Source organism: Panthera onca, chromosome A3 (assembly GCF_046562875.1).
Source record: "Panthera onca isolate mPanOnc1 chromosome A3, mPanOnc1 haplotype 2, whole genome shotgun sequence".
Lineage (NCBI taxonomy): Eukaryota > Metazoa > Chordata > Mammalia > Carnivora > Felidae > Panthera > Panthera onca.
The window spans coordinates 91150401-91170999 of NC_138341.1; the positions used below are offsets into that span (position 1 = coordinate 91150401).

Sequence of the window (20599 nt, forward strand, 5' to 3'; positions counted from 1 at the left end):
GGCTGAGCACAGGCCCAGGGACAGGGTGGGTACTGTCTGGGCCCCCAATGCCTACTGGTTGCTCCAGCTTTTCTGTTCCTTCTTCCTACTCTACAGCGCACAGAGAGAGATCTATCTGGGTAAAATGACTGCGGGATTTCTTTTTTTAATAAAATACCAATGGTGTGTCATTTATAATACTCTTCATGTCATGATTTCTCCTTATTCCTTATGTGGAGTCTGTCTTTGTTTTTGTGGTTTGTGAAAAACACAATCTGCTCTCGTGTTGCAACACAGTGCTGAACGTTGCTTGGGAGCAATTTAACATGTGCCACTAACCAGCAGTCCCCAAGACAGGAAGATACAAGGATGCTACTGAAGAGCAGCTCACCATGTACCAGGAGGCCCCCGTTCTATTTCTGTTTCTTGCACTTGACACAGGTGACTTTGTAAAGAACTTATTAAACCAAGTCAAGGTCATATAAAATTCTCACCAAGAAGACTGTCAACGAGCTTGGATGCTCACACAGTTTGGCTTCATTTCTATTAAAAAAATCTTTAGAAATTGATCCTGGAGTTCTTCTCCCTCTGACAGATTCATTTATTCATTAATAAATTAATGAGCACAAATATTAACTGCATTCCTAGACTGTGGAGCTATGGCCTAAGCACTGGAGACATATGCAGGAGTTTATGCCTCTGTTCCTCACCTTGGAGGCTGCAAACCACTCACCTACAGCCCCTGTGGGAGAAGTGGTCTTAGACCACCAGCACATAACTTACACTCAGGTCCCCAAAGGGCCATACTGAGGCCTCCTCTGTGGAACTTAGCCTGAAACTCCCTTCCTAGGCTAGGTCCTCCATCTGGCTGGCGAGCCAGTGTTTCCTGAGTGCATTTCCTTATTCACTTGTTCATGAATCCTCACATTGTTGTCTGTTTCTGGTGAACTCAATCTAAGACAACTGTGGCAAAGAAGTCAGAAAATAAATAAGTAAGCAAACAGACAATGAATTGAAATGGCAACATTGATTCTGAGAAGCCAGCCCAGTGAAGGGCAAGGAAGAGAACATTTCAGGCATCAGGGATAGCTATAAAAGCCCAAATGGAGGTTGAGAGACTGAAGGAGGCTCCTGAGGTTTGAGATAGTAGGGAGGGCATGAGTGGTGTGGAGGCTGTGGGAGAGGAGCTCTGCTCACGGTGTCCCTGAAAGCCCACAGGGCGTTCATTTTATTGAACTCTGTTTGGGTGATCTGCTACCTAGTGATTACTTAAAAGAGATAAAAGCAAAAGTCCTAGAATAGGAGGCTCAATGATTAAGGAATCTATCCAAAGACTTTACTTTTCCTCTATTTTCTAGAAGAAGCATCAGAGTAAAATTCCATATAATCTACCATATTGAAACACATCCTGATTGCATCCAGCCTAGGCCAGCACAGCATGGGCGGTTTGTTGAAAAGAGGGCTATCCTCTGGGATTTAATCTCAGTTTAGATGGACCCTCCACCAGAAAGGCTCCCCAAAACACCCTTATCTCTGCTAACTCATTCCTGAATCTATATTTCACAATCTAGACCTCAATGGATAATAACCTTATATAAGGTTATAAGGTTCCAAGCAATGTATTATGTTTCTAAATATGTTTCTCATAACTGTTAGGAATGTTCCCTGACTCCACACATTCTATTTGTTTTATGATGGAACAGACTTCCACCATACCCCTTGGTAGTTCTCACCTTCCCAAGCATGAGATGTCTAGTTATTGGTCTTCTGACATGTTGGCACCAATGCAGACTGACTGACTTACTTACACACACCTATTAAAGAGTCTCCAGGACACTGAGCTTGGTGGAGGCCTGGAGGAGAAATGTTTTCATAAACCATTGTGTACATCTACATTATACAACTCTAAAGGATCCTGTCTGTACTGGATTTCATTCAAATGAATATGAGGGGAGATAAGTGGCCCTTCGGCTAAGCTTGGGGAAACTTTATTAAAGTAAAATTGGGTTTAGAATAAACATTTTGCTGATATTTGTTCAAAACTGAGTATGGAACATATTCATCAGAGGCTTTTGGGCCTTCTCTTCACTATTATTCAGGCTATATTTACGCATGTTAGAAAGCACTTAGCTCACAGCAACATGTAAATGTATCAAAGCAGATTTCATTACAAGAAATAGTCTTACAATGACAGAAGATTCCAGTTCTCTGGCACTGATTCCCTTCATTAAGGCAGCTGTAGATACAACAGGCCCCTCCTCACCTACAATTATGACTAGTGGCTCAGAAGCCCCAGTCAAGAAATCTTTTCAGCACAAATTTGAAAAATTAAAAAGGCTTTTATTTATTTGACATATGAATTTGGTTTGATGCCTCTTCCCTTTTACCTATCAAAAAGTGTTTCAGAGGAATATGAAAAATTATCGGTCTGTATTATTATGACAGATGGATTTATGATCTTGGGAGACACTTTCCCCATCAAATGGTTATAGTTACACACTTCAGTGCCTTTTATTTATATATAAGATGAGAATATGTTAGATGAGAACATAAAAGATCGATTTTTAAGAAACATGCCTTGAATTCCACATTTAGATGAGAGTTAGCCTTGATACAGAAAATTAAAACAATAAATGGCATACTATTATGCCAATCATGTTTATGTTTCACAAAATATTTTTGAATTTTTCTTTGGAAATTGTATTTAGAATGCCCTTACTGGTAACTATTACTTATTTCATGAAAGTAAATTTAATTTCTAGATGAATAAAAGTTACTCATACATTGCCTCTTTACAGAATAAGGTGGTTGCTGCAGTTTGGGCAACACAAAATGGGCTATGACTATAAGGACTAAAACTATTCCCTTGTGTGACTGATCCACAGGTAGATAAACAAGAAACTGGAATATCTAAATATAATTCTTTATAGACTATCCCAAGGGAGGAAAATGATAATTTGATTTTCTAATGCTATAAGCAAATATATGTCATATTATTTGAAGTAATTAATTTGATTAAAATTCTTAACCATAAGCCATCTATGGACATGTGAACACATTCTTTGTTTGAATCTAGTGATGCTGGAAAATGCACATCTAGGACTTCAGGCAGTATCTTGGCAAGACTTCTTATATGATAGTGTCAGGAGGTAGGCATATCTTGTCTTCCAGAAATAACTGGAAAAAAATATCAACACAGCCTTATACAGCCTTATACACTGACCAAAGGTCAGTATATTGAAAAGTATTTACTTACCAACAACTGATGAAATTTGAGTAAGAAAAGTGAGTATCTGTGATGTTGTTACCATGCTTCACACCAGCTTGGCCCATGCAGTATTTCTGCTAGGGTGGACCTAGCCATGGAAACCATTTGCTTTATTATTGAAAGGGGCTTAATTGATTGGGAGTAGAAAATCCATTCCTAGCTATGAATGGGAAAAGTCTGAAGCTCTCCCAACCAATGGCTATAGTCCTGGTTGGGTCAAGTGGCAGATGGGAGAATAACCCAGGAATTTAAAAGGGAGCTCCTGGAAATGAGATAACCACAGAGGGACTTCGTAAGCTCTCCTCACATCCCCGGCTGACATGGTGGCTAACACAAGAAAAGATAAAAAGAAAACAACAATAACAAAAACAAGAAACACATAGAAAACAAAAATCAAAATGGCAGACATAAAGCCAATCATATAAAAATTACATTTAATACAAACGGACTAAATATTCCAATCAAATGAAAGACTGTAAGACAACAAAAAAAAAAAAAAGAAAAGAAAAGAAATGAGATTAACTACATGCTTTCTATAAGAGACATACTTTAAATTCTAAGATAAAAATAAATTCTAAGCAAAAAGATAGAAAAAGATGTATCATGGAAAATGTAATAATAAAAACATGGGAGTGGCATATTAATGTCACACAAAATAGACCTAAAGACAAGAAATATTATTAGACATAAAAAGGAACATTTTATGATGATAAAATGGTCAATACTTCAGCATGATATAATAGTAATCATCATCATCATCAACATCATCATTATCATCAATGTGCATGTACCTACCAATGGAGCCCCAAAATACATAAAACAAAAACTGACAAAATTAATGGGTAAACAGCAAAAACAAAAGACATGAATAGCATCATCAGTCAACTTGACCTAACAAACATTTATAGGATACTTCACATAATGACAAAATATACATTCTTTCACAAGTGTGCATAGCACATTTCCCAGAGCACATTATATGCTATGCCTCATATCAATTTTCAATAAATTTAAGAGAGAAATTATACACACTACATTTTCAACCACATTAAATTAATTGAGGAGTAAATAATTTAAAAAATTGGGACATCTCTGAATATTTGAAAAATTAAATGCTTTTATAAATAACCCACTTTAAGAAAGCACAGTGGAGTATTACTTGGCAATCAAAAAGAATGAAATCTTGCCATTTGCAACTGTGTGGATGGAACTGGAGGGGATGGATTATGCTAAGTGAAATTAGTCAGAGAAAGACAAAAATCATATGATTTCACTCATATGAGGACTTTAAGAGACAAAACAGATGAACATAAGGGAAGGGAAACAAAAATAATATAAAAACAGGGAGGGGGACAAAATAGAAGAGACTCATAAATATGGAAAACAAACTGAGGGCTATGGGAGGGGTTGTGGGAGGGGGGGATGGGCTAAATGGGTAAGGGGCACTAAGGAATCTACTCCTGAAATCATTGTTGTACTATATGCTAACTAATTGGGATGTAAATAAAAAAAAAAAAAAAAATAAAATAAAATAAAATAAAACAAGTTAAAAAAAAAAGAAAGCACAATCGATATTAGAAAATATTTTGAACTCAATTAAAAATGAACACAACCTATCAAAAATTTGTAGTTAAAACAGTATTTGAGAGAAAGTATAAATTTAAACATATATATCATAAAGGGGAAAAAATCTCAAATGGAAACTAAGCTCCCATGTAAAGAAACTAAAGAAGAGCAAATTTAACCCAAAGGAAACAGACAGAAGGGTATCATAAACATCTAAATGAAAATCAGTGAAATGGAAAACCAAAAAACAAGAGAACAATCCGTGGAACCAGAAGTCAGCTACTTGAAATGATCAACAAAATTTATAAATCTTTGGCTAGACTGACCAAGCAAGAAACATAAAGCCTTGAATTACCAAAAGTATACATAAAAGAGGCGACACCACCAATCATACAGAAAGTAGAAAGATTTAAGTGGAATATTATGAACAACTCTATGCCAGCAAATTACAAAATTTGGATAAAATGGACAAATTCCTAGAATGACACAAATTACTAAAACTGCATCAAGAAGAAAGGAAAATCTGAAGATTTTCTTTAAAATAATAGATTTAAAACAATAAAGAAATCATCTTATTTCTTATTGATTTGATACTGATTTCAGATCAGTAATAAAAATTCTTCCCACAAAGAATAGCCAAGGCCCAGATGTCTTTACTGATGACTTTGAACAAATATTTAACAAACAAACCCCCCCAGTACTATGCAGATTCTTTCAGAAAACAGGAGGGAACACTTCTTTACTCATTCTATAAGGCCAGTATTACCCTGATACCAAAACCAGGAAGAAATATCACAAGAAAGGAACTACAGACCAATATCCCTCGTGGACACAAACATAAAAATTCTTAACAAATTATTAGTGAGTCAAATCTAGCAATCTTTAAAGAGGAATATATACCATGACCAAGGGGGATTAATCCCCCAAAGTAAGGACACTTTTATATCTGAAAATCAGTTCATGTAATAGATCACATTAATAGAATAAAGGACAAAAGAAAAATTTACACATGATCATCTAAATAGAGAAAATGCATTTGATGAAATGCAACACCTATTTTCTTATTTAAAAAAAAAACTGTTCAACAAAGTTGTGATGGAAGGGAATTTCCTACTCCTGCTTAAGAACATGAACAACATTATCTTTCATCAGGAAAGTCTGAGTGCTTTCCCAGGATTAGGAGCAAGGCAAGGATGCCTCCTGCTTGCCATGTCCCTTCAACATCATATTTGAGGTTCTAGCCAGTGGCAATGGAGAAAACAAAGAAAATCAAACCTCAAATCGCCCACCCCAAACCTCTCTAGGGGAGACTAAAAATATTTTCTATATTATCGATTATTTTCTGAATTATTTATTTCCTCTGGGTCAATTTCTCTATTGTTTTTCTGTTTCATTCACTCTTTTGAGCTTTCTTCAAGTGTTTGTTGAGTCCTCCCTCTTTGCTCATGTTTATGAATGGAGTACATCAGTGCTAAACTGCAGTTGTGAAATCCTGAATCTCCTGACAGGCTTCAAGTGTGTAATGGGAGGGCAGACTCCTGATCTTGGGGAGGCCCAGCTGCAGCTCAGGGCAGCGAGGGAGTGGTCTGTGCCTGCCCCAGCTCTGCCTCTTCATACTTTACCTGTGGATTCTGAAACCGCAGTTCACTATAACACAAACTTTTCCCCCTCCTAATGTTGGAGGAACAGCATCACCATTAGGAGGCAGGAGTCTGAAGTCAGCATGTCTCAGATCCAAGAGCTGCCGGTACATCCAACTGTGTGACTTTGGACACCACCCAAGCTTCAGTGTCATTATGCACAGGGTGAGGCAGGATTAACACTTGTGGCCCAGTGTTGCTGTGGGGTTACATGGCAGAGGGTGCATGAAGAGCTGACATAGATGCTCCACCAGTAGGTGCCTGCCATCTCCTTCCTTCCCGCTGCAAAGAAAAGGCTCACCCACCTTGGTCACTCTTTCTAAGTGATGACGTTCCATGTGCTCTAGGATCCTGAAGGAGTTGCATTATCACAAATAAATGGGTCATAATTGGCCTTTCAGCATTTGATAAGCATCTCTAACAGCAAGGGGGCTCTTAGGAGCCCCCTGAACTTCACCTACTTCATTTCATAGCTTTTCATAGCTTTTCATAGCTTTAAACCCATTTCATTTCTCTAGCCCTGAACTTCACCTACTTCATTTCATAGCTTTAAACCCAAATTTTATATTTCATACAACTGCTTTATCACTGGTGCCTGAAGTCTCTGAGTGTCAGTGTATGAAAAGGAGAAGTGTTTTCCTGCTATTGATGTTCCTAAAAGCTGTAGTTTCACTGCAGTCTGGGCACTAGATGAAGCAGTGGTCAAACTCCAGGGAGGAGGCCCTGGAGCTGTAGAGCACCAGGCCCAGCATCATGCACCCAGAGTGCCCTGAGGGTGCCCACGGGGAGGCTTGTCTGGTTACACTGAGTGCAATGACACCGAAAGATGAGCAGCCACCTCTGCATTCCTGCAACCCCTCAGAACCCCCCTGAGATCTCCCTGTCTGATTTGGAGTCCTGACAATTCACCATGACTAGCAACTCCCTCTTGGGTAGAGCAGAGCAAATCTCAATTTCTGAGGCCCTTACATAAAGATTCTTGAAATTAGCTACAGAACCTATTCGCATAAGTATGACCTCAAAGACTAACTGAAAACTTCACATGTTCTTGTAGAAATGTGTGTCAGGTGAGCAAACCTCTCTGGATCAGGGACTCTCCATTATAAATGTCAGGGGCAAACCTCTCCAGGTAGAGTGAGAAGGGGGCAGGTAAGAGGCAGGTTTCCTTGTACACAGAAACTTCAAGGACAAGAACCCCTGATCTTTACCAGGGCAATGGCTTTCTGAAAAGTACAATTTTCAGGAAATGGTATCAATTTGCTATAGACCAAGTGAAGCTATAGAATTCCCTGAGAAGTTAAATTGTCATTTTTTTGTTGTTGTTTTATCTGAAGTAGTACTGCCTTCTGGGATGAGCTCCAAATCAATAACTATTGTATTTTCTGTTTAAGTGACAATATAACCATGACTGTTGTCACTCTGTTCAATTAGATGATCTTAAAAATATATATATGTCAAAAAGGAAACTTTTTTTCTCTATGATAGACTATAGACTGCAATAATTGGCAACCAATTTGTTGTCACTTTCCTATATTGCCACCCTAAAAAGTCCTTCCCACACTGACTTTGGGCTTAGCTGCGTGTCTTTCTTTGGCCAATAAGACAGCAACATGCCTAACACAAGCAAAGACTTGGAAAGTCTTTGCACATTGAGACTCACCCTCTCTTGCTGCTCTTGGAATCTCTATCATGACTGCTATGTGATGGAGTGACCTGCTGGATGAGAGTCATGTGGTCCAGCCACTTCTGTCATCCCAGCTAATGGCCAGCCAGCATTCTCAAGTACAGCTGGGTAGCTGAGCAGCAGCTACCCACAGACCAGTGAGGGGACACAGGTAAGACTAGCAGAGCAAGAACCATCCAGCTGAGACTCAATCCCAGTTGCTGACCCTGAGAATCATGACCTAAATAAATAGTTGTTTTAAGCCACTAAGTTTTTGGGTATTTGTAATGCAGCAAATGCTAACTGATACAGGCCCCTTTATTATTTCATGGAATAGAAAAACAATCAACCTTAGAACAGTTGCTCCATGCATGCTGACACTTTTTTTAAATCTTTATTTATTTTTGAGAGAGAGAGCGAGCGTGCAAGTGGGGGAGGAACAGAGAAATAGGGAGACACAGAATCTGAAGCAGGCTCCAGGCTCTGAGCTGTCAGCACAGAGCCAGAGGAGGGGGCTCTAACTCACGAACTGCAAGATCATGACCTGAGCTGAAGTTGGACACTTAACTGACTGAGCCACTCAGGTGCCTTTGCATGCTGACACTTCTAACCACTCACTAGTTGTTTGTTTGTTTGTTTGTTTTCATGAATAAAGAGTGCAATGGCCACACCATAAGAATGTTGCTGAGAGAATATCTTATTTTTACAGAATTCCTAATGGACCAAATCTGCCACTTTGAATGATCCTCTACAATACTCTATGGCTATGCTAGACAGCAATGAAGGAGTGACAACTGCCATAACTGTGCCTTGATACCTTCCCCTCAGAGCCTGTGGGAAGATCCATCTCTTGGTTTGGATTTGTTCCCTGGATATCAAACAGAAAGTCTTGTAAGAGACAGCCCAGCTTTTAAAGTACTTGTTCCACTGATGTCTTTGGGTGGACCCTTTCTGGCAAAGGTACAAATGCCAACATGCTCTGCCTTACCCCTACAGTCAAAGGTGACTACAAAAATATTAGTACACAGTAGACACTATAATCATGACTGAAGATTCCAGCTGCTGCATCATTAAAATAATTGTTTCTGATGGGCTGCCTCTACTGTTGTCAGGACAGGGAAACAAACTGGGCGGCAGAGCTCACCTCCCCAGAAGCCTGCACTACCTGTCAAAGTCTTAGACTAACCAGATAAAAAATCCTGTTGCCCCAGCCACCCATATCCTAACATTTAATTTAAAATATTGACTGTAAGTAGGTTGTGGTCCTTTGCAAAGTTCCAAAACCACATCTACTGGCTGAGATCACTTTGTGAAAATTATTGCAAAAAAATGGATTCAGTAATTGATTGACAAAAATGTGGATTAAGACATACTATGAAAAGAACACTTGCATTTAAATAATGGTTGTATTTATTTGCAAGCTCAATCTGAAGCCAATGCAAGTCTTAAAGGAAAAGGAGTAAGATCCCTTCAGTGTAGTTTGTTGTGAAGCCACAGAATGGAAGTGGATTAAAGACCAAGAAGATGTATTATTCACTTGTTCATCTTCACTGATACTGATGTAATGTAGTTATTCAAGGATATGGACTTTTAAGTGCATGGATACAAGGAAAGGGAGGGAGGAATGAAGCCCACACAAGTAACAGAGTAATGATAGAGACATTCAAGAATCCCAAAATTTTAAATTCTAATGGATATTATATATTGGAGCTTATTTTCCAAATATTCTTAACAAAGCTGAAAATCCTCTGCTAGCCAGCTTGGCCACTTGGAGGCTTAAGGACATCTCTGCACAGGATAGGCCTGCCCCTTCCTTTGCACCATCTCCAAACAATGGCACACTTCACTTTTTAAGTATTTCTTCAGTTCTACTGCTATCCTGATTCTCTCCCTCACTGTGTCTTATGACAGTTCCCAAAAGCTCTGTGCATCCAGTTTGGCCCTAGCCCCATGTCCCTCCCCTCACCCCTCCATCTCTCCATTCTGTCCCACTGTCCCACTCTGCAGCCATAGCAGCTTCCAAAAACTTGAATTTGACCCCAGCTCTCCTGCCTGAAACTCCTCAGTGGTTTCCATGGCCACAGCATCCTTCAAGGTATCTAGCAGCATGGTCTATGGGGTGGTAGCTGAGGAGGGCTGAAGCTGTAGATGGGTGGGCCAGGGCTAGTCTCGGGTCACACCCCTCCCTAGGGCTCTCTCTTGATGTTATTACATGTCCTTCCTTCTTGTAAGCATATGGGTTTGTGACCTCACCTAAAATCCAGCCTCCCTTGGAAGGCTGGTACAGTCCTCAGTTACAGGACTTTCCTTTTGGTCCTGTGTCCCGACTTCACCATGATCCATAGGTCTTACAAGTATAATCAGTTACTATCCCCTGCTGACCTAGGTTGGATACTTCTGTGCTTTATCTGCTCATGATGTCCTCTTTGACCAGAATTCTCTTGCTAACTCCCCACGAGCCCTCTTGCTTAGAGTCTGGTTCTTTACCTCATGATGCAGTGCAGGGAGTGCTTCCTCTGTAATGACTGCTGACCCGCCACGTTATGCTTGGAGTCCCATCACCCTTACTTTGGATGCTCTCAGAGAAGACTGGGTACTCTACCATCATAACTCCTGTGTTATGTGGCAACTGCACTTTTGTATACCTGCTTCCTGAACTTCGAGCAGTTCAAGTGTCATCTATATGTTTGCATTCAACAAAACCGTCAGGTCTTGGAAAAGAGTGGACAATTGACAGTGGCTTGTGAATGCAAGCCAAAGTACTTCTTGCAGCTTTCTCAAAACTTTAGAATGGCCAGAGATGATATCCTCCTCCTCCCCTTAACAGGTGCCACCAGAGGGTGTGAAGGTTCGTTCTGATGGCCTCTCCCACAACTTGACTTCTCTGTACTCCCTGACAGTTGGTTTTCATGGGCTCTATACACAAGGATTGCTACATGACATTTCTCATTTCTGAATTTCCCTTCCGATTAAAACCGTCTCTCTCCAGCTGCTTCTGGTTCTCAGTGCACTTCCAGGCCTGATGCTTCTGGTCTGCTTGGCTGCTGTGCTGTGTTACAATATGTCCAAAATGAATGTTTCAGAGCATGTAATCCAAATGCCCTTACCTGCCCTCCAATCTCCTGAAGAAGTGACTCTTGAAACAACTCAACTCATCTTCCCTTTAGGCTAGCACTCCTACTATTTCTTCCAGCAGGCTTTAGCTATACCAAGCCTCCCTTAGAAAAAACTCTAGAATGCCAAATTAAGGAAACTACATGTGGCAGCAAAAACACTTCTCAAATTTTTCCCTACACATGCCTTTTCAGCCTAATGTGGCTCTAGGACCATAAACCTCCCTCTCACCTTGATCACTGTTGCCAATAACCCCTCTCTCCTGAGTGTGGGGTATTAGCAGGAATACCCAGTTGATTTCCAGTGCTGGCAATCTTTAAATCCACCAGTAGCTCCAGTCTTATGGCCATTACCTTGTGTTGTCTCTGCCAGCATCCCTGCTGAAGCCCCCACTGGGTGTTGGTCACCTAGACTTTCTCTACTCCAACTTCAATGTATATTTAAGGATGCTTCAGTTTCTCTGCATTTTCACACACAAGTTTCATTCCCTAACTTTTGCTAGGCGCTCATGGGTCCCCACCCAATCCCCATGCCCCATCCCCAAAGGCTTATGATAAACACATCCTCTGACCTCCAGCTCCTGGAATTCCTCCTCCTCCTCCACGTCGTAGGACAGTGTGTGGATTTTGATGTCGTCAGGCGAGAGGTCAATGAACTTCCCATCAGGGTACTCCAGGCTCTCTTTGGTGGGCGACCGGTCCTCAATGAAGGTGGTCTCACAACAGTCGGCAGCCACGCCATCCCCCCAGGAGCGCAGCACACCCTCCGAGTAGAGGATGATGTTGGGACGGAAATGGGACTCCACAGACTGCGGAAGGGTGTTGGGATCCAGCAGCTGCTGTACTGGCTCACTCCTGCTGCTGTCCAGGGTGGCTGGTGCTGCACTGCCCACCACCCGGCAGCTCTGGTACTGTGGTGCTGGGTAAACAGACACCAGGCCATCTCTGCTCTCAGCCATGAAGTTTCTGGTGTTAATTAAGCCATTCCTCTTGCCAGCATCACTGATTTTACTGTGCACCAGCACACTCTTCTGTTCAATTATGCCATCCATGGTGCTCTCCCTCCTCAACTGGGTGTAAGGCTGGCAGGCTGCACTCCAGGGTCACACTTGCCTCATGGGACCCATTTCTCCTGAAGGCAGAGGAAACAGAGATGAGACAAGAAAATCACACCTGACAAAAAGCTAATTACCCGGACCGTCGCTGTTTCAGCGTGTACTAGTCAGCCAATATGCACAGAAACTGGGGAGTCAGATGATATTCTAGTCCTACCTATTCTACCAATTTTAAAAAGGCTCTATCTGAGCAGCCAGTCAGAGAAAGCCAGATATTGATTACTCACATCTCTATAAAGACTTTGCTTCCAAATAAAGGAGACTGCAGGAATTGGAACCACTGTAGCTCTAGAGAAACCTGTGATTGCTGGCAGACAGCTTGAAATCCTTGGGTAAATCCAATCACATTAGCATTGGGCCAGGCCAGAGGGAAAGTAAGGCTGTAAATCTGTAATGGGGATTGACTCTTCCCAGGTCCATGGCTATTTATTCGAGCAGAAAACACATGCTCAAGGAAGAAAGGGTTTAAAATAATGTCCCACACAGATTTAGAAGATAAATGACAGGAAAACCCACATTATTAGTACCATGTATGGACAAAATTCCCCAACTGAGGAAACACTCACATGTATATTCAAGTACATTCTAATGTATGTATGAGAAATGCCTACTGGTCTTCCAACATGGGCCCAGGAATTGAACTAGAAATTCCCCTGCCTTAATAGCCCTCAACTTAGAGAAACATCTACATATTTGGGATACAATTAAGAAGGCTTCTAAATTGTTTCTAGCTAGATCATGTTCCTTTCTAGGGTTTTGAATATTTAAAAAAAAAAGGGAGAGGAAGGAGGAGGAGGAAAAGAAAGAAAGATACCAAAGATTAAGGTTTTGGAGATAATGAATATCCTTGAACAGCAAAGGAAGCCATCAACAAACAAAAAGGCAACCTATGGAATGGATGACGATATTTACAAATGATATATCTGATAAGAAGTTAATATCCAAAGAACTTATACAACTCACGCCAAAGAATAAAACAAAACAAAAGACAATCTGATTTAAAAATGGGCAGAGGACCTAAATAGACATTTTTCCAAAGAAGACATACAGATGGCCAAGAGACGTATGAAAAGATACTGGACATAACTTATCATCAGGAAGATGTAAATCAAAGCCACGATGACATATAACCTCACACCAGTCAGAATAACTAGTATAAAAAAGACTAGAAATAAAGTGTTGGTGAAGATGTGGAGAAAAAGGAACACTTGTGCACTGGAGTGGGAATGTAAACTGCTGCAGCCACTGTGGAAAACAGTATGTAGGTTCCTCAAAGAGTTAAAAATAAAAATACCATATGATCCAGCAATTCCACTACTGGGTATTTACCCCACAAAAATGAAAATGCTAATTTGAAATGGTATATACACCCCTATGTTTATTGAAGCATTAATTAGAATAGCCAAGATATGGAGACGATCCAAGTATCCATTTATAGATGAATAGATGAATAGATAAGAAGATGTGGTGAATATATGTGTATATATACATATATTATATGTATATAATGGAATATTATTCAGCCATAAAAAAGAATGAGAACTTGCCATTTATGACAACATGGATGGACCTAGAAGGTATTATGCTAAGTGAAATAAGTCAGGTAAAGACAAATACTATATTATTTTACTTATATGTGGGATCTAAAAAAACACAACAAGAGAAAAGACACACTCAAAAACCCAACAGACTCCTAAATACAGAGAGTATTGCCGAGGGGAAGAAGGATGGGGAGATGGGCAAAACAAGTGAAGGGGATTAGGAGGTACAAACTTACAGTTATAAAATAAATAAGTCACAGGGATGAAAAGTACAGCATAGAGAATATAGTCAATATTGTAGTAACATATGGTGACAGATGGTGATTACACTCATCATGGTGAGCCCTGAAAAATGTATAGATTTATTGAATCACTATGTTATATACCTGAAACTATGTGGTATGTCAACTACAGTTAAATAAAAAATTAAACAAACATTTTAAAATTTTAAATAGAATAATTTAGAAGTATTTGAGCAATTTTCCTAGAAGTAAAAAAAATAATAATAATGATTTAAGAACACTTGCACCTTTTCTCAAGATTTTATGAACGCTTAAGGTTTTTCCTAACAACAAAAAGAATAAATTTCCTCAGGCATTTCCTATTTGCAAGTTAATAGCTATTATGTATGAAAACACTTTGAGTGTTGGGACTTTGAGAGCTGTGGCTTTCTATGAGATTTCATAATTTTCTCATATTATAACTGCTTTATTTGGTGGTAGCTACAAGAATTCAAAATTTTAGACCAACCGAGAAATAGGGAGGATACCTTTGTGACTAAGTAGAAAATAACATTTTAGTAGAGTTGACAAATGACTAGTGAAACTACAGCATAAGCACAGACAGATGGTGGGTATTATATATGTGACACTGTGTCAGATTTAAGACAGGTCAAAAAACTCACTGCCACTTCTGCTGATTTAGCTCTGGCATTTACCATCTTAAGACTGAAACCATGAAACTATTTGGACAAGATCTTTTGAGTACCTGCAACATGTGAGGCACAATATATAAGCAACATCTTTGGGACTGTTCTTCTTCCAAGGCAGCATAATATGCTCATTGAGGTACTTGTGGTCCAAACCCTCAGCTTCTCTAATCTTCTTCTACAGAGAAGTCACTGGGTTGATCTCAGAATTGGGCCCCTTGTATGGTTTGTGAAGGCCAGATGTACCACCAAGCTTAGGATAACCTTCTTGAAGTATAGTTCACTTCTCAAACTGAGCTCCTTCTTCTCAAATATGTATTAAGTATCTTACAAAAGACATGTGGTTGCATGTGTTCAAACCCCATCTCTTCAATGGAGTCACAGACTCTTGCCCAGACGAAGGATCTCCCCTTTTCTGGTGTGTTCTCAGACACTGTGCTACAATTTCTGTTATGGGTGCTGTTACATCCTCTTCTGCAAACATCAAAACTGCTAATGTCAATATCTTCCTCCAGCCCTTGCCCTTATAAGAGGCAGCTCACCTTGAGCTGCACAAGCCCCAAATGTGAATCTGATATTACAGCATCTTGAGGCATGCACAGCTTAGGTCTCTGAGGTGCTGTCCACAGTTTGACACCTATAATGCTTAGCTGAGAACTGGAAACATGAGCACCACCTGGAAGTTTGTTAGAAGGTGGAATCTTCAGTACACCTTGAACTACTGAATCATAATCTGCATTTTAACACCATGCCAAGTGATTATTTTGCACATAAAACAGAGGGGTGCTGTTCTATCGTATATAGTGCAAGTTTTGGCTAGTTGCACAGTTGGCTTGACTATACAATGGATTATATACTATCTTTTAAAAAAGTATTCAAATTAATATATCAAATATTCTTAAGGGTTTGGTTTTGTTTTGTTTTCTTTTATTTTCTTTTACTTTATTTTATTTTATTTTATTTTATGTGTATGGAGCTGTATGGAGCTAGAGCTTAGAGGTCTACTTTATTTCAACACTTGGAATTCAAAGTGTCCCTAACCTACAATGAACCAGCTTTTCATGGGAATCTTACATTTATGGCGAGTGCAAATGGCAGCTAATTTGGCTTGTCTTCCACACTCCTATGTTTGTATTGAAAACTACTGTTGATCCTTGACAACATGGGTTTGAATTGAATGGGTTCATTTATGGGCAGATTGTTTTTTCTTTTTTCTTTTTCATAGTTTCTTTTTTTTATTAACTTGTTTTATTTTTTATTTTTTTAAATTTACATCCAAATTGGTTAGCATTTAGTGCAACAATGATTTCAGGAGTAAATTCCTTAGTGCCCCTTACTCATTTAGCCCACCCTCCCTCCCAACACCCTTTCCATAACCCTCAGTTTGTTCTCCATATTTATTAGTCTCTTCTGTTTTGCTCCCCCCTGTTTTTATATTATTTTTGTTTCCCTTCCCTTACGTTCATCTGTTTTGACTCTTAAAGTCCTCATACGAGTGAAGCCATATGATATTTGTCTTTCTTACTGACTAATTTCACTTAGCATAATCCCCTCCAGTTCCATCCACACAGTTGCAAATGGCAAGATTTCATTCTTTTTGATTGCTGAGTAATACTCCATTGTATATATATACCACATCTTCTTTATCCATTCATCCATCGATGGACATTTGGGTGCTTTCCATACTTTCGCTATTGTTGATAGTGCTGCTATAAATATGGGGGTGCATGGGTCCCTTCGAAACAGCACACCTGTATCCCTTGGATAAATGCCTAGTAATGCAATTGCTGGGTCATAGGATAGTTCTATTTTTAGTTTTTTGAGGAACCTCCATACTGTTTTCCAGAGTGGCTACACCAGCTTGCATTCCCACCAACAATGCAAAAGAGATCCTCTTTCTCTGCATCCTCACCAACATCTGTTGTTGCCTGAGTTGTTAATGTTACTCATTCTGACAGGGGTAAGGTGGTATCTCATTGTGGTTTTGGTTTGTAGTTCCCTGATGACAAGTGATGTTGAACATTTTTTCATGTGTCAGTTGGCCATCTGGATGTCTTCTTTGGAGAAGAGTCTATTCATGTCTTTTGCCCATTTCTTCACTGGATTATTTGGTTTTGGGTGTTGAGTTTGATAAGTTCTTGATAGATTTTGGATACTAACCCTTTATCTGATAAGTCATTTGCAAATATCTTCTCCCATTCTGTCGGTTGCCTTTTACTTTTGCTGATTATTTCCTTCGCTGTGCAGAAGCTTTTTATTTTGATGAGGTCCCAGTAGTTCATTTTTGCTTTTGTTTCCCTTGCCACTGGAGACGTGTTGAGTAAGAAGTTGCTGCGGCCAAGATCAAAGAGATTTTTGCCTGCTTTCTCCTCAAGGATTTTGATGGCTTCCTGTCTTCCATTGATGTCTTTCATCCATTTTGAGTTTATTTTTGTGTATGGTGTAAGAAAGTGGTCCAGGTTCATTCTTCTGCATGTCGCTGTCCAGTTTTCCCAGCACCACTTGCTGAAGAGACTGTCTTTATTCCATTGGATATTCTTTCCTGCTTTATCAAAGATTAGTTGGCCATACGTTTGTGGGTCCATTTCTGGGTTCTCTAGTCTGTCCATTGATTTGAGTGTCTGTTCTTGTGCCAGTACCAATACTGTCTTAGTGATTAAAGCTTTGTAGTATAACTTGATGTCTGGAATTGTGATGCCTCCTGCTTTGGTTTTCTTTTTCAAGATCGTTTTGGCTATTCGAGGTCTTTTCTGATTCAATACAAATTTTAGGATTATTTGTTCTAGCTCTGTGAAGAATGCTGGAGTTATTTTGATAGGGATTGCATTCAATATGTAGATTGCCTTGGAAAGTATCTACATTTTAACAATATTTGTTCTTCCTATCCAGGAGCATGGAATCTTTCTTCCATTTTTTTTTTTTTTTTGTCTTCTTCAATTTCTTTCATAAGGTTTCTATAGTTTTCAGCGTACACATTTTTCACCTCTTTGGTTAGATTTATTCCTAGGTATTTTATGCTTTTTTGTGCAACTGTAAATGGGATCAATTCCTTGAATTCTCTTTCTGTCACTTCATCGTTGGTGTATAGGAACACAACCGATTTCTGTGCATTGATTTTATATATGGCAACTTTGCTGAATTAATGAATCAATTCTAGCAGTTTGTTTTGGTGGAATCTTTTGGGTTTCCATATAGAGTATCATGTCATCTGCGAAGAGTGAAAGTTTGACCTCCTCCTGGCTGATTTGGATGCCTTTTATTTCTTTGTGTTGTCTGATTGCAGAGGCTAAGACTTCCAATACTACGTTGAATAACAGTGGCGATAGTGGACACCCCTGTCTTATTCCTGACCTTAGGGGGAAAGCTCTCAGTTTTTCCCCATTGAGGATGATATTAACATTGGGGCATTCATATATGACTTTTATGATCTCAAGGTATGCTCCTTCCATCCCTACTTTCTTGAGCGTTTTTATCAAGAAAGGATGCTGTATTTTGTCAAATGCTTTCTCTGCATCTATTGAGAGGATCATATGGTTCTTGTCCTTTCTTTTATTGATGTGAGGAATCATGTTAATTGTTTTGTGGATATTGAACCAGTCCTGCATCCCAGGTATAAATCCCACTTGGTTGTGGTGAATAATTTTTTAATGTATTGTTGGATCTGGTTGGCTAATACCTTGTTGAGGATTTTTGCATCAATGTTCATCAAGGAAATTGGTCTATAGTTCTCCTTTGTAGTGGGTCTTTGTCTGGTTTTCGAATCAAGATAATGCTGGCTACATAGAAAGAGTTTGGAAGTTTTCCTTCCATTTCTATTTTTTGGAAGAGTTTCAAGAGAATAGGTGTTAACTCTTCCTTAAATGCTTGGTAGAATTCCCCTGGAAAACCATCTGGCCCTGGACTCTTGTTTTTTGGCAGATTTTTGATTACTAGTTCAATTTCCTTACTGGTTATGGGTCTGTTCAAATTTTCTATTTCTTCCTGTTTCTGTTTTGGTAGTGTATATGTTTCTAGGAATTTTTCCATTTCTTCCAGTTTGCCTATTTTATTGGCATATAATTGTTCATAATATTCTCTTATTATTGTTTTATTTCAGCTGTGTTCGTTGTGATCTCTCCTCTTTCATTCTTGATTTTATTTATTTGGGTCCTTTCCTTTTTCTTTTTGATCAAACTGGCTAGTGGTTTATCAATTTTGTCAATTCTTTCAAAGAACCAGCTTCTGGTTTCATTAATCTGTTCCACTGTTTTTGTTGTTGTTGTTGTTGTTTTGATAGCATTCATTTATGTTCTAATCTTTATTATTTCCTGTCTTCTGCTGGTTTCGGATTTTATTTGTTATTTTTCAGCCTCCTTAAGGCGTAAGATTAGGTTGTGTATCAGATCTTTCCTTCTTTAGGCAGGCCTGGATTGCTATATACTGTCCTCTTATGACTGCCTTTGCTGCATCCTAGAGGTTTTGGGTTGTGGTGTTATCATTTTCATTGGCTTCCATATACTTTTTAATTCCGTCTTTAACTTCTTGCTTAGTCCATTCATTCTTTAGTATGATGTTCTTCAATCTCCAAGTATTTATTACCTTTCCAAATGTTTTCTTGTGGTTGATTTTGAGTTTCATAGCGTTGTGGTCTGAAAATATGCACGGTATGATCTCGATCTTTTTGTACTTACTTAGGGCTTATTTGTGTCCCAGTATATGTTTTATTCTGGAGAATGTTCCATGTGCACTGGAGAAGAATGTATATTCTGCTGTTTTAGGATGAAATGTTCTGAATATATCTGTTAAGTCCATCTGGTCCAGTGTGTCATTCAAAGCCATTGTTTCCTTGTTGATTTTTTGATTAGATGCTCTGTCCATCATTGTTAGTGCGGTGTTGAAGTCTCCTACTATTATGGTATTACTATCAATGAGTTTCTTTATGTTTGTGATTAATTGATTTATATATTTGGGTGTTCCCACATTTGGCGCATAAATGTTTACAATTGTTAGGTCTTCTTGGTGGATATATCCCTTGATTATGATATAATCCCCTTCTGAATCTCTTGATCCAGTCTTTATTTTGAAGTCTAGATTGTCTGATATAAGTATGGCTACTCCGGCTTTCTTTTGTTGACCATTAGCATGATAGATGGTTCTCCATGCCCTTATTTTTAATCTGAAGGTGTCTTTAGGTCTAAAGTGGGTCTCTTGTAAATAGCATATAGATGGATCTTGTTTTCTTATCCATTCTGTTACCCTATGTCTTCTGATTGGAGCATTGAGTCCATTGACCTTTAGAGTGAGTACTGAAAAATATGAATTTATTGCCATTATGATCCTTCCTAATCTTTGTTGATATATATATATATATATATATATATATATATATATATATATATCTCCCATTTTTCTCCCAAGAGTCCCCCTTAAATTTTTTTGCCGGGCTGGTTTAGTGGTCACAAATTCCTTTAATTTTTGTTTTTCTGGGAAACTTTTTATATCTCCTTCTATTTTGAATGACAGCCTTGCTGGATAAAGAATTCTTGGCTGCATATTTTTCTGGTTCAGCACACTGAATATATCCTGCCACTCCTTTCTGGCCTGCCAAGTTTCTGTGGATAGGTCTGCTGCAAACCTGATCTGTCTCCCCTTGTAGGTAAGGGGCTTTATTTCCCCCGTGCTGCTTTCATGATTCTCTCCTTGTCTGAGTATTTTGTTAATTTGACTAAGATATGCCTTGTTGATGGTTGTTGTTTTTTTTTTTTTTAATCTAATGGGGGTTCCCTGTGCTTCCTGGATTTTGATGT

At 39.1% G+C, this 20599-nt stretch overlaps 1 protein-coding gene across 8 annotated transcripts in view; it reads right to left on the reverse strand.

Annotated features, from left to right (window-relative positions):
- SYNDIG1 (synapse differentiation inducing 1) overlaps window positions 1–20599 on the reverse strand; it is a 180782-nt gene that overhangs the window by 88381 nt on the left and 71802 nt on the right. For all 8 annotated transcript variants that reach the window (XM_060610662.3, XM_060610697.3, XM_060610647.3 and 5 more), the window contains one exon: window positions 11802–12361. In XM_060610662.3, the coding sequence (XP_060466645.1) occupies window positions 11802–12281 (480 nt within the window). In that variant the 5' untranslated portion in view covers window positions 12282–12361. The remainder of the gene's footprint in view (window positions 1–11801; window positions 12362–20599) is intronic.